We start from the raw sequence: 14,419 nt of genomic DNA, 5'->3' as shown, positions 1-14,419 counted from the left end.
AACACATATAAAAAGTGGGGCGTTACACACACACTTGGCTCGTCTTTATACATAACATTTAAGGTATTAATGAAAAGAACTTAATAGCATTAAACGTAATTCTTTTGAATCAAAACAATTAATAATAATTATTTTTTTAAATGTTAATAAAATGAAAGACTTAATTTATTCATTCATTGATATATCATGAAGAGGTCGGTAGCTGCAGCTGTATAAACAGCCGCCCAATTTCAACACTTTTACTATCCATTGTCTGCCAAAAAAGAAAAATAATATTTAAAGCCAAATACGTCCTTTGGCAGTCATAGGTAATTTTGTCAACTTGTCAACTTTTAAAATCAGCAGCCGCAATGAGCAACCCTTTTCACAAAAATCAGTAGCCGTAGACTTAATATTAGGGCTTGGCAGCCGTGACTAAGCTTAAATATTTAATTTGGATGCTTTAGATTTTTTTAAAGAAGGGTTGCCATATTAGGGTCATTTTTAGCTTAATAGTTTGTTATAATTGTAAAAGGTTGATTTCCCTGAGGCTTACAGGCGTCTAAGGCGCGGCTGCCGAGCCATGATTTAATACACTTTCGTACTCCATACTACAAAACTGGCGTAATATCCAGGAAGAAAGGATACAATGGACTGTTCATTACATTAGTCACCTACGTTTTTGATAAGGCTTTCTTATTTTTATTATTTATTTACCAACTTTGGGGACTTTTAATGGTTGACTCATTAAGTTGAGTGTCCTGGCGTTTCTACTACTTAATGTAATCTACAGAAGTTTAGTTTTGTGTATCATCATTGGGGATGTACATTAAATAATCTGCCATTGTCTTATCCCTTTAGATCCCTGTTTGATATCTCTATCATGCAACGAAACAATCAAACTTTATTACAACTTTAATTTTAGGAAAATTTTATACAATACTTATATGTTTATTATTTGTTAGAAGTGTTTCTACCTTGAAAACAGTCACGTAGCGTTCTTATTTGTTATGTCATCTTCTGTCATTACTAAAGTGTTGCTAGCTGATTTTTCCCAGTTGCTGATAGAGATAAAAATCCATGTTATTATTCTATGATTTTAATAAGAGTCTAAGTATTTATATTATTCTATTTCATATTACCTAAGGTTTTAATCTATACTATATTAGTCTTTAGTTCACAAAACTTGAAACTTAAAGTGAATTGAGTCCACTGTGAATTGTAAGGATAAGACAATGCACGATAAATTTATGTATATCTCCAATTATGATAAACAAAAAACCTTCGGTTGATGAAAAGTCTAGGTTGAAAAGTTTGTACTATTTTTTTTAGTTTGGAACCAGCCAATCAAAATTCGGAACAAGTATCCAAAGTTTTTAGGCCAACGAATAAGATTTAAATATGGTTTAAAAGCTTTGAGTACCAGTGTAATTTACAGTCCAATATACTCTCCCTACCTGGTAGATTGTAACAATCAGAGAGTCTCCTAACAAGTATTTACTCAAGAAATTCCTTTAATCTTGCTTCTCTGCACGGATAAAGGAATCAGAGAGTCTCCTAACAAGTATTTACTCAAGAAATTCCTTTAATCTTTCTTCTCTGCATGGATAAAGGAATCAGAGAGTCTCCTAACAAGTATTTACTCAAGAAAATCCTTTAATCTTGCCTCTCTGCATGGATAAAGGAATCAGAGAGTCTCCTAACAAGTATTTACTCAAGAAATTCCTTTAATCTTGCCTTTCTGCACGGATAAGGGAATCAGAGAGTTTTCTAACAAGTATTTACTCAAGAAATTCCTTTAATCTTGCCTCTCTGCACGGATAAGGGAATAAACAAAATCTTTACAACCTCCAACTTTTTTGACAGTGAAAATGCTCTATAATCTTACTAGTGAAATGCTTTTCTTTAGGTTGGTGTCAAATATTTTAATTTACATAGAAATCCAGATAATGCATCTGTAAAAATGATAAATCATGTATCGTATTAACGTCGTATAATAAAATTAAAATCATAACATTGGTAGTATTTTAGTTTACCTTGGCCCCCCCCACCCTCAGGGCACACAAAACTAGAATTACTTTTAAATCTTTTAATTTTACTACCTGCGAAAAGCTGTCTATAATACGATAATTACTAATTAATTATTGATTCCTTTATCCCTGAATCACTAAAAATTCTTACTCTTCTGATTATATCATGAAGTGGACTGGATCAAATTTTCAAACAAAAGAATTTAGAAAAAAAATTACATCTTCATTTGAATTTGGATGCTTTTATAATGAAATAATAGAAGAAAATCACGAAACCTTTTTGAAAAATAAGTATTTATATTTTGAATCATGACCGACAGACTTACGGTTCAAGTAAATTATATACTTAATGCATATTGGTACAGGGGATATTTTTCTTAAATTATCAGCTGTCTATCTTAAATAGCAGTCGATAGTATTGCATTTCCCCCATTTTCGTTACAGAAGAAATAAGCATTTAAATTACGTCACAGAATTTTTTTTAAAAGCCTTTGAGTAACGGTAATTTGGACAGATTTGTGTTTAGTTGCTCAGACAAACAGACATCCCATTGTTTTATATTTGCTGAACAACTACATATTCCTTAATCTAAAAATTTACGTAAAAAAAATTAAACTTTTAAATAATAAAATGCAACATTATTTTAAAAGTTAAATATATTTCAAAAGAAAATTTTAAATAAGTTATTTTAAGCTTTTATAAAGCGATATATGGTTTTATATTTGAAATGAAAATATTTTTGAATTCTATTTAAAAACAGAGTAGCTTCTACATATTTACAAAGAGTATACTATACATCTGTCAAACAGTCTGTCTTATTTTTAAAGATAGTTACATTGATTAAACTTATGGATATAATTGCCCTTGATTTATTTATTCTATTTTGTATTCTCACAAATATTTCAACTTTCATTACTTTCCCTAATATTGATCTATGCACTTATTGTCCTTGTTATGTTCACCTCTCATTCTACTTTAGGCCAGGGAGCCGGGGATAGGACAATAGAACTTAGATAATTATTTATAATTCGCAGATAAACCTGTTATAATAGATCTTAACATTTTGAAATTTTCTCCTTTTTGTCAGAGGATTAAATAAAAATTGGATTATTTTTAAAAGCGAAGCTTTTCTGTAATTAGTGTCGGCCCATCCGTCCGTAACGGATTGCTTTTACCGCTAATTTATACATTAATTTATAGTGTCCTATCTATTTTAAACTTTGCATGATGATATCTAACAGTTAGGTATAACTTTGAAAGCGAAGCAACTCTATTCCGTACGTCCTTTGCTGATTTTTATCTTTTTACAACAACTTTAAATTTTTCTTTATTTGATATAAGAGGTAGAAGGAATTATAGTGTAACTTTAAAACACCTCTCCTTGTATCCTTGATTCTATATAGATTTATGTTTAGAATTATGCATTTTAAATCAGAGAGAAACAACTTATTAAATATTTTTTCTACAAAATAACTAAAAAAAATTTTTTAAATTAACAAACATATTTTTTTATAATAATAATTTTTGATTTAAGAAATGCTTCGCTTTTAACATTGTACTTTGTTGTCCTAGAAATCAGTATTCAAATAAAATGAGAAGATTAAATAATTATATCAAATAAAAAATGTATTAAAGTTGAAAATCAGCAAGTTTTAAATGAACGTACTGACATTCTGGTAACGATTATAGAGTTGCTACGGTTTTTAAATCGCATCTAACTACTACGGAAATCACCATGCCAAGTTTAAAATCGATTTTAAAATGCCTAAATTACGATAATTTACGAACGGACCGATCTCATTAAAGATAAAATTTCTTTTTTAAAAATCATAAACAAAAATAAAATGTATTAGAAGGCCCTTTCAAAGTTGTAAGAGTTCAAGGCTACAAAGTACCTGACTTTGCCCTCTGATTCTACAGTACAAATTTGTATAAAGGTACATATTTAACAAGATACAATTATTGGTGTACACTGTACATAGTCAGGCAGGGAGGGCACTTTGGATTGTAAATTATACTGTTTTTTTGTCCCGTTATTCGTTGACTCAAAAACTTTGGGGAGTATAAAAGGACTAATTTTATTTATCATCATACCAATGTACATGATAAAATTATCGTCCATTGTTATATCCCTTTCGATCCCTGTACATAGTAGAGCATTGCTTGGAAAGTTTTGAAGAGTTGAAACTTGTCTTGTTGTGAATTGAATCAAGTTATCAGAACAGTATACCAACCAACCATCTAACTATAGTGTGCCGTAGATACAACATCAAAATTTTTCATGTTATTCCAAGCTGTATGAACTGAAAACACTTACCATATGAAACACTTTGTGCATATAGAAAAAAAACTCTATTGGGAAAGGCCCATACATAGTAAGAATTTCACGTATACTTTCTGATTAATTTTCATGTTAGTAAATATAGTTTTGGATAAACCCCGCCATGCTTCCTAGATATTCATTTAATTTTACCTACTTAATATTGGACTTTTTCGACTTTTTTCTACAAATGCCATTTATTTTTGGGTTTAACTACATACTTTTCATATGTTTTCTGTTTATAAAAGAATAGATTTGCTATTTCAAAATCTGGCTATTAGCTTATGTAAAGAAACACCACGTTCTAACAACTTTCTGGCGTATTAGAGGAGAAAATAAGTAGAAAAGGTTTAGTCCTTCAGGCCTCTGTTGTTATTATTTATGTACTTTTATTTAGGATGTTTATTAACCTAGGTTAACCTAGGTTTTAAAGTTAATTTCATTCTGCACTTTGCAGCTATTTGAATTAGTTATCTTTCATTTATTGTTTGTTTTTACTTTCAGCCTACAATGAAATAAGACACTACTCCTTTTCCAGAATTGTGTATAAATGAGTAATCTATTCTATCAGTCTATTATCTAAGCCATCTAACTTACAGCTAAAAGTAAAATAAGACATTCCTTTTCCAGATTTGTGCATAAATTAGTATTCTATTCTATAAGTCTATTATCTAAGCCATATAACTTACAGCTTACAACGAAATGAACATCTCTAATATCATTATCTTAACAATAGTTAGAACAGTTGGTTTTGGAATTATACTTTAAATATTAAATCGCAACAAAGTACATTTCTCAAATACAAGTAACAAGATGCCTGTTTCTCAGTAACGAAAGATCTTGCTAACAACTTCATCAATATGGATCTCCTTAGCAATGAATCTTCTTAAACGGGTTCCAGAAAAGTTTTTGCCTATTTTTGTGGAGGGTACCCTACCAAAAGAAATTACCCTTTAAAAAATCAAAAGGTTTATATTATATTATATTATATGTATATTCACACTTTGTAGTATTATTTCTTTATAAAATTTATCTACTTCCAATGTTATACTAACGACTATGATATGATGCTATAGTCTAATTGGAAAATATAAATTATACCTAAGTTTAAATTACTGTTTTTCTATTTTTAATGACTTTTCTAACAGATGAATTATAGTAATTCCTAATTCTCCACTTTCCATGTTTTTATCTGTTTTAATCTGCTGAAATATAGGGAAAAGACAATGAGCTATTTATAAGATGTTTATTTGAAATAATTCAAAACTCTAGTTATCCAAAAAAATCCAGATTAAAACCAACCCATGTTATTTTAGAAGCATCTATGTAAACCTGAAGTTAGAACTTTTAGAAACACACAGACATTCAACAATGGATATAGAATATACATGAATAATATGACAGGGGAAATTTTTTTGGTCAATTTTGGTTGCTTATTGGTAAGTTCGTTTATCCAGTAGGAGGAGAAGGTGTTTGGTAAAGGGAGTGGAGTTGGGAATCATTATTTTAGCCAGCTACAAGTTTCATTTATTAAGGTACATATAATCTGGTGTAAGATCCAAGTAATATTAAATCCATTTATTCAACCTTTTTCAAAAAAAAGTAAGAAATCAACATTTAAATTATCTAGAAAAGTTGTATTTGTTAGCAATTTAAAAACTGTCTTATCCATGTATCCCTGTTCGAATCTCCCTCCAGACTGCATAGTGATTTATTAGGATGTAAAATTACCAGAAAAAATGTAAAAAAGAGAGTAAAGTTCTAAATTTCTGGTACTTATCACACTCAATGTCTGAACAGAAAAAAATACATTGAGAATAGCAGATAGACCAACGGTAAGGTAGCTTATTTTTCCTTATTATTTCCAAAGAACATTATACGTCTTCTTAACTTGCAGGAAATAAGCAAACCCTTCTTATGCCGTTTAAGTAAATTATGATTTACTTTGTTGAATTTTTTAGCATAATTCACTACCTGTACAAAAGTAGCTTCCCTCAAAGTGAACACCCCCCAACCTCTTATTTTGAAATAGATGCAAAATTAGTTAGTAAGGTGGTTTTTAGTTTTTTGTTTTTTTTTGCCTAGGATAGATTTGGTTAGGATATAATGAGAAAAAAGTTACCAACACAGGGTTTAGGCACTGCAGTGCAGGTATAGCCCCTTGCAGGTGTTATCAATAAAGAAAAATTAAACTCTCTATCTGTTACAAAAAAGAGGAGGGTATTATGAAAATTAATATCTTTTTTTAATTTCCTTTTTTTCATCTGATGGAGTTTCCTTTCCTGATCAAGGCTTTGATCTTTGTGAATTGATAGAATTGTAATCTTTGTTTGTCTTGAGCACTGCACTACTCAATGCACACCTGGCACACTCCCTTAATTTACCATTGGACCATCTGAACATCCCATCTCCTCTTTTTTTCGTTTAACTTTATTCCTCCCTGGGCCATTATCCAACGGTTTCAATAAGCTTGGAATAATCATTACAGATATGTAAAAAAGGGGGGAAAGGAATGTTATACCTTTTTACTTTTGGAAATATTGTTAATATTTAAGAGCAAGAATCGTTTAGCAATCCTTTATTCAAATCTAATGCAGATATCTAACCCTTTTATTAGACTACTTTACTCTGGAAGGCCGTATTTTGCATGGTACTAAGTGACGTCTGTTTATAAGACAATACATTCCCTGCACACCTACTAATATTCTTACATGTACGACCAAGTAGCAGATTTTTTACATGCACGGTTTTGGCTTAGATTCGAACCTTTAACCTCCAAAACATCGAGAAAGCTGAGTAATTTATGGTCTTCCCCGCTGGATAAAATCCAAACGCCCTAATAACTAAGCGTGGTAATTAGTAACGTCTTTAAAAAGAGCAAGGCATTCCCTCTATTTTTTTTTGTTGATAATCTGACTCATGAGATAAAGCAGCAGTTAGAAATATTTTACACCTATAGTTATGACACAGCTTTTGGCCAGAATTACAACCTGTTACCTCCAAAATAAAAGGAATGGTGGGTAGTATTTAGTCACCCCCCGTGGCTAAAATCCTGGACTATACCGAACACCTTCATAACTATGCAATTTCATCCAATATCATTCAAGGTTCAACACTTTCAACTCCAGCCAGGGAAAGGACAAAGGAAGATTTATTAGTTTTCCTTGCATTAAAAATGTTAAGGCCTTTTGTAACTTGATTTGATGGACAAATTCTTTAAAAGTTTTTGGAAAGAAAATAAATCGTTCATTATCTCATCCCTGTATCCCTTTCTTCAAAATAGATAATAACAAATTTTGATTTACCTAGCTTTTTTTATCAGTTTCAGCAACAAATGTAACTTTTATTTTGTAAGAAATAAAAACAAAGATTTTTACATCCATAAATAGCGAAGAAAAATGTGGTTTTGTCAATACCAAGAAAATAAGATTAAAGAACGTAAAAAGTAGTTTAATGAATAAATGTTTTTTGGTCAGGATAATCTCTGAAATAACGTGATGGATGTAGGGAAGCAATTCATAAGGTACAAACTGCAATATCATACCAAAAAATTTCAAAATGCAAAAATAAATTAAATGTACCAATATACCTATTATGATATTTGAAGGTACCTTAAAGTCATCGTTTTATGTTTAGAAATAAGTATTGACTTTAATTAGAAATGGTATTATTGGTACTACGTCAAACCCTAGATACGTCAAACAGTAGATGCGACAAACGCTAGACAGACAAACAGTAGACAGACCAACCCTAGGCACGACATACACTAGATACGACAAACGCTAGAATGCGACAAACTTTAGAATATGACAAACGCTAGATTTTTTCTAAAGGCGACAAACAATAGATACGACAAACGCTATAATTAATCCTTATAATAAAGTAAGAGGATGTTTGTTTGTCTGTACCGAAGGATCTCGCTGAACCGCTGAACCGATCAGGTTCTCCTTAATAGAGTAGCTTCTCATAGGTCCCAGGAAGATTTATAACTATTGTTGGGGAAGGTACCACCACCCTCCCAAGATATTTCGCCCCTAGAAACCCCCCCCCCCCACAAAAAAAACAATATTTAAAAAAATTACTAAAATAAAAAATGGGGTTGGGGGGGGGGGGGCGAAAGTTTTAAAGGAAAGATTTCTTATTTGTTGGCTAACCAACTTTTGGTACTTAAATGAATTTTGATTGGTTTATTTAATAAGTTGAGTGTTCAAATGTTTCAACCACTACTTTTACGCTATAGGGGATGTACATAGATTTTTTGGCCATTTTCTTATCCCTTTAGATCCCTTCATTGATAGTAATATAAATATAGTATTTATGAACGAAAAAATCTATGACATTTTTTAAAAGTTTTAATTCTAGCGTATGTTGACGTATCTAGCGTTTGACGTAGTACCGGTATTATTGACACTTTGAACTCAACAAAGCAATTGATCATTCAATATTAGAATCATAAGGCATAATAGTCAATCAAGCATATACTAATCTAAATTACTAGAAATTTTTTGCCTGGTTTAAAACTTAAGTGAGTGCAAAAGGTATACCTTTATAGTTTATTTGACTTTTAAAATGTTTAAACAATAAAACACTAATTTCAGAATAAATCTTTTCCAATTTAGTTCAATTCCTTAATCTCAATTTTTGGCTCCCATACCTCCAGTCATTTAGAAGATCTTAAAGGACACCCTTTTTTATGAACACAGTAAGATTAAATAAGCACGATCATATATTTCAGATAAAACATTTATTTTCTTTGACAATTCCCTCAACTTATTATTATATGTTTGACTCCTGGAAAAGTTTAAAATTTAATGGAAAATCAATTTCTATTCTATTGTCCTTTCCTTGTATTTCTGATCTATACTGATTAAGATTCTAAACCCTTGGTAAAGTTTTGCAGTCCAATCAATGATCCTACAACCAACCAAGGTTTTCAAACTTATATGCTGCAAAATTGCGTTGTAATCCATGATATAATGGCTGGAAAAATTATTGACGATATATAGCAGTTTATTCTTAACACTAGCGGTTTCGCCGCTAAAGAATATAGCAAAATCATAAGCTAAGCACATATACACAGATAACACATCCTGTTACTTTTATATAAGGATTAATGCTATACCAAATGTCTTAAAGACATTTACTTAAAACTGTGAAACAAAGAATTTTTAAACAACATCCATAAGTAGCGAAGTTCATAAAAATTATGAATGTATATCGGAGAAATATTGACTATATAGCAGGGTCTTAAAAAAATGAAAATTTTCACTTTTAAAAAAATAACGAAACCTTTAAACTAAATACTTAAAATCTAGGTTCTATCTAGCACCACAATTAATAAACAAATCTCATTGAAATTATGATAAAATTAGTAAAATTTTTCAGTCGTCTATCTTGTATAGGATTCGAGTAAATCATGAAAACCTAAAAATCTAGGAATTCATCTGCACCTCAATTAAAAAAAAAATCTTAATAAAATTTGATGAAATTATGAAAAATATGAATTTAATTAATCCCGGAAAGTTTCAGCCCTATGTCTTGAAAAGCAGTTGAGAAAATCACAAAAACTTCAAAAATCTAAGAATCGATCTAGCATCCCAATTATTGGGCAAATCTTAATGAAATTTGGTCTAAATATGTAGTATTTAAACTTATTTACTTCATAAAAATTTCAGCTGTCTATATTGAATAGGAACCGAGAAAATCACGTTTTCGACGGACATTTGGAATTATAGAGTAATTTATAGAGTAATTTACTTAACTATTGATTTGATTTAAGAATAAATATACAGCCATTTAAATATAATATTTTATTATACTTTAAAAGTCAAAAAGGAGATACAATGTTTAAACAATACACACGTGACACGCCATTTAGAAAAATATTCCTAAATTACTTATATTATTAAAAATATAATACTCCTGGGGCTCATAATTTTTAACCTTTAAGTATTATCTCCTTGCCACCTCAAACTATCATCATACAGCAGCATGTACTTCACCCTTACATCTTTAACTTGTCTTTTCAATATTTTTAAAGAAATATTCATTTTTTCATGCTTTTTTATCGGATTATAATTTTTTTGCTGTCATTTCCAAACGTCCTTGGGGTTTGTGTGGCTCCAGGACAAACGCAGGAGTCCCAAATGATTTCGTAGTGGACAAACGCAGGAGTGTCTAAATAAAAAATATAAAGTTAATTAAGTATTTCTATACAGGTTAGGTTAGGTTAACATATGAATATACAAATAAGCCCCCCGCAGGGGTTAGGCATTTAAAGACCTATAAGATAGTTTAAAATAGGTTAGGTTAGGTTAGGTTAGGTTTCCACTCCGACGTTTGGGACTCCTGCGTTTGTCCTGGGACCAATTGTTTGTATGCAGACGAAAGTACGAAAATCTTATTTTTTATTTCAAAATGTCTGCAGTTTTCATAAAAAACTAACATAATTGTTTATTGTGGGTCTTCAATAAAAAGTAGTGGTTTTTACACATACTTCTTTCTTGGGTGCTTTTACCATTTTAAACCATCTAAACGGTATTTTAAATGTTTAATCCCTGCGTGTGTTTTATTTGTTAAATTCATATCCTAACCTAACCTAACCAGTATAAAAATACTTAATTAACTTAATATTTTATTTAGACACTCATGCGCTTGTCCACTCCGACGATTGTCACTCCTACAATTGTCCACTGCGATGTGTGTCATTCTTGCGTTTGTTAAAATGCCGCGCTGTGATTGGCTGGAATTTGGCGCATCCCGATCTGTCTCACCACTAAAATGATTTAAAGATCCAGCTCTGGTACCTATGAAAACTAATCTTGTTAAATTTCAGTGTATTGTGAGGCCGCGCCCCAAGTTCAGCATGCCAACCACAACGGACCTCCAGATGCCAAACAATTTGAGCTGGAAACAGTTCTGGAGTACAGGTGCTTCCCAGGTAACATATTTATTCACGTTAGAATTATTGATTTCAAACTTGATTCCTGTAACTTTTAGGTACAATTTAGAAAACGTAGCAACTCTAAACTCGTTAACAGAAGGTACATGTAAAACATGTTGATTTTAAAACTTAAAAAAAAACTTATTATTATCATATTCATATGTTTTTTTGAAAAAAATATTTTTAGGACAAACAGTCCTAACATTGTAAGATAACACTGTATTTACGCAGTTTGCAACAATAATAGAATTTTGCTTATTCAGTTCAGACACTCTACTCGTGTTAATATTCGTTAGTCTTACCGTCTGATTCTAGAGCTGTCCTTTCATGGACATTATCATTCTTGTTTTTATTTATATAATTTACATAAATTGATTATAATTCCAATATACAAATCGGAATCGTAAGCAAAAAGTAAAACAACACAGGGATAAGACAATGGCCGATAAATTGATGTTCATCCCCAATCACACCATCTGTAGATTGAAATTATTGGTTTAAACGTTAGAACACTCAACTTAATAACCCAACCAATAAAAAATTACTGTAGTCCCAGAAGTTTTTAAGCCAACGAATAAGAAAACGTTAATATAAAACTTTTGGGACTAGTGTATTAAACAGCCCATTGTCCCTTCTCTCTCTCTGAAAAGTACATTAAAGTAGGGTGAGTGGTTAAAATTCTTATTGGTGATTTACGTAATTTTAGCTTCAAATCGTTTGGGAATAATATAACATGTCTGGATTTTAAAATTTATTTAGTAAACTAATTATCTGTACTTCACAATTTTGTCCAATACATATGAAAGGTTCATGACATAACAGTACAGATGAATATATAAATTTAAGTCCATGCGAAAATTTTCTTTCCCAGTATAAGTTTTACCCCTAACAGTTACTTCATAAGGGCGAGTCTGCTGTCCATGACACTCTAACGTCAGGTCCAACATCCAAATACCCGGGGTATTAGGTTAAGTAAAATCAAACAGACAATCAACTCTTTGATTGCTTGACCTTTGTCTGGATGTCCCAAATGTGCATGGTAATGAAAAGCGCCTGTTTTGTGCCAAAGAATTTTCCCTACTCTAAATATGAATGTCGCACACCTGTCATAACAGCAGAAGGAACTATGTTTAACAACTTTTGTTAAGATGCAGTGTTCATCTTCCGGACGTTGAGCCGACGGTTACCCTGAACAGTTGACCGTGCAGGATTATACCTGGAATCTGCTTGGACACATATCAGAGTAATCTGGTGATTCGGACATATTTTATTCAGTTTGAAGTTCAATTGTAGTTCTTTGGTGACTCTATTATTATTGTCTTGTAATTCTTTTAACATGGCAACCCTGATGTTATTAATTGTCCTTCTGGTCACTCTGTTGGCATTATCTGGTGACTCTGACATATTTTGCATTGAGTTTAAAGTGGTAGTTGTTGTTTATATTTGAGTGACCCACATTTGTGTTCTATCAGAGACAAGGGATAAAAAATCAGCAAATAGATATTCATGGCTGAGCTCACTAATTGTCTAGATATATCTTGACTTTGAAAAGAGGGAATATTTAGCAGAATACTGTATTAAAGTTCAATGTTTAGATATATATATTTCAATAAAAAGCACTCAAAAAATCTACTATTAAAAAATATCCTATATAAAATATTGCATTGTTTGGTAGTTTAATATCCTGGGATTGCTGTTGCTAGGAGACATATGCAGTGGTTTCCGATATTTTTTTTATTTTATGTGATGTTTATTAGGAGTATTAGATGTGGGAGGGATTTTGACACCCCCTACCCCATTTTCAATGTTATTTTAGTAAAAAGTAAAAAAATGTTATGCGGCAGAGTCATTTTTTATGGGCTATTTCTCTTTGGAATGTGTTGTTACCCTCGCTCAAAATAGGTATGAACCTTCCCTGAACCAATGGGAAGTTACAATGTAAAGAAGAATCATACTGGTTCAGAGGTTAGCGAGATCCTTTGGTACAAAAATACACACAGGCATCCTGTTACTTTTATAAAAGGAAATTTCGAGAGGTTTTGTGACTTTTTCATAGATATATTTGCCTGAATGTTGGTCCCTTGTCGCTGGTGTCGAATAATTGCACCAATTGTTTGCATCTATACTTCTGTTGTAGAATGCTCACAACTTTTCATAAATTTAAAAACTATGGATAAAGTCATTTCAAATGTTTTTTTCGTGAGAAATTTATCAAGGCTTGATAGAGCATTATAGTTATTCATTGTATCGTATTTAGACAGCTTTCCGTGGATATTAGGATAAAAAAAATTTAGATTAAACCAGTTTTTTTAGCCCTGTGGGGCCTAATTTTAGGTTACTTTTGTGATTTTTATATTATTATTCATAAAAAATTTATACATGATTTTCAGTATGGCTTAGAACCGGTTCTCACAATACTGGAGATATGTTTAAAGCCTTATTTATTTTGCTTTAATCAAAATTCAAAAATACAAATTAATTTTAGTAAAAGAGTTTTTTTCAACTTCCAAAATAAGAATTCCCACATTTTCAGTGCGCTTGGTGCATTTCCGTAGCAAAATCCTAAAAGTCTACCTGATATTAAATGTTTTATTTCCTGCCTTTACTAACTGTATATCATTTAAGGTTACATGATAGTTGGATTTGCGCATGCCAAATGTTTTCTATACAACGACACAACTCAATGGTTTGGTCCAGACGTCACTTGTAAACGTAAGTACTTTTTATTTGTAGTGTAGCTGCTCTACAACTACGCTATTTCTACGTAGTTCCGAATTTTTTTTAAATTTACATATTATCTTTTTTTGTAAAGATATGTGCGAAAAAACATAACTTTATTTTCTATCTATAATCTAACTATACATATTTCTATTTTTCCAACTTTATTTTCTATCTAAAATCTTCATTGTCTTCCTAACTATCTTTATTATCTACCTAGCTATCTTTATTTTCTCTCTAGCTATTTTTTTATCTATCTATCTTTATTTTCTACCTAGCTATCCGGTGTGAAGAGCCAGATGAAATAGTAAATGGAGTCCTGGAAAGAAAATGTCAAACTTTTGGTTGCAGGTATTGTTCATCAACCACTGTTTTTTCCAGAGATCTAAAGAGATACGACAATAGCCGGAAAATTGATGTACCTACACA

At 31.1% G+C, this 14,419-nt stretch overlaps 1 protein-coding gene across 1 annotated transcript in view; it reads left to right on the top strand.

Moving 5' to 3' along the window:
• The window catches only part of LOC145322203 (protein lev-9-like), a 51,257-nt gene that overhangs the window by 20,564 nt on the left and 16,274 nt on the right, over positions 1-14,419 (top strand). Inside the window, exons 10-12 of the mRNA XM_080164047.1 lie at positions 11,165-11,269; positions 13,898-13,984; positions 14,269-14,341. Coding sequence (XP_080020173.1) covers positions 11,165-11,269; positions 13,898-13,984; positions 14,269-14,341 — 265 coding nt within the window. The remainder of the gene's footprint in view (positions 1-11,164; positions 11,270-13,897; positions 13,985-14,268; positions 14,342-14,419) is intronic.

The sequence above is a fragment of the Acartia tonsa genome, chromosome 6 (genome assembly GCF_053477335.1).
Source record: "Acartia tonsa isolate MP-2025a chromosome 6, ASM5347733v1, whole genome shotgun sequence".
Taxonomy (NCBI): Eukaryota; Metazoa; Arthropoda; class Copepoda; order Calanoida; family Acartiidae; genus Acartia; species Acartia tonsa.
This window is presented reverse-complemented; position numbering and strand designations above follow the sequence as displayed.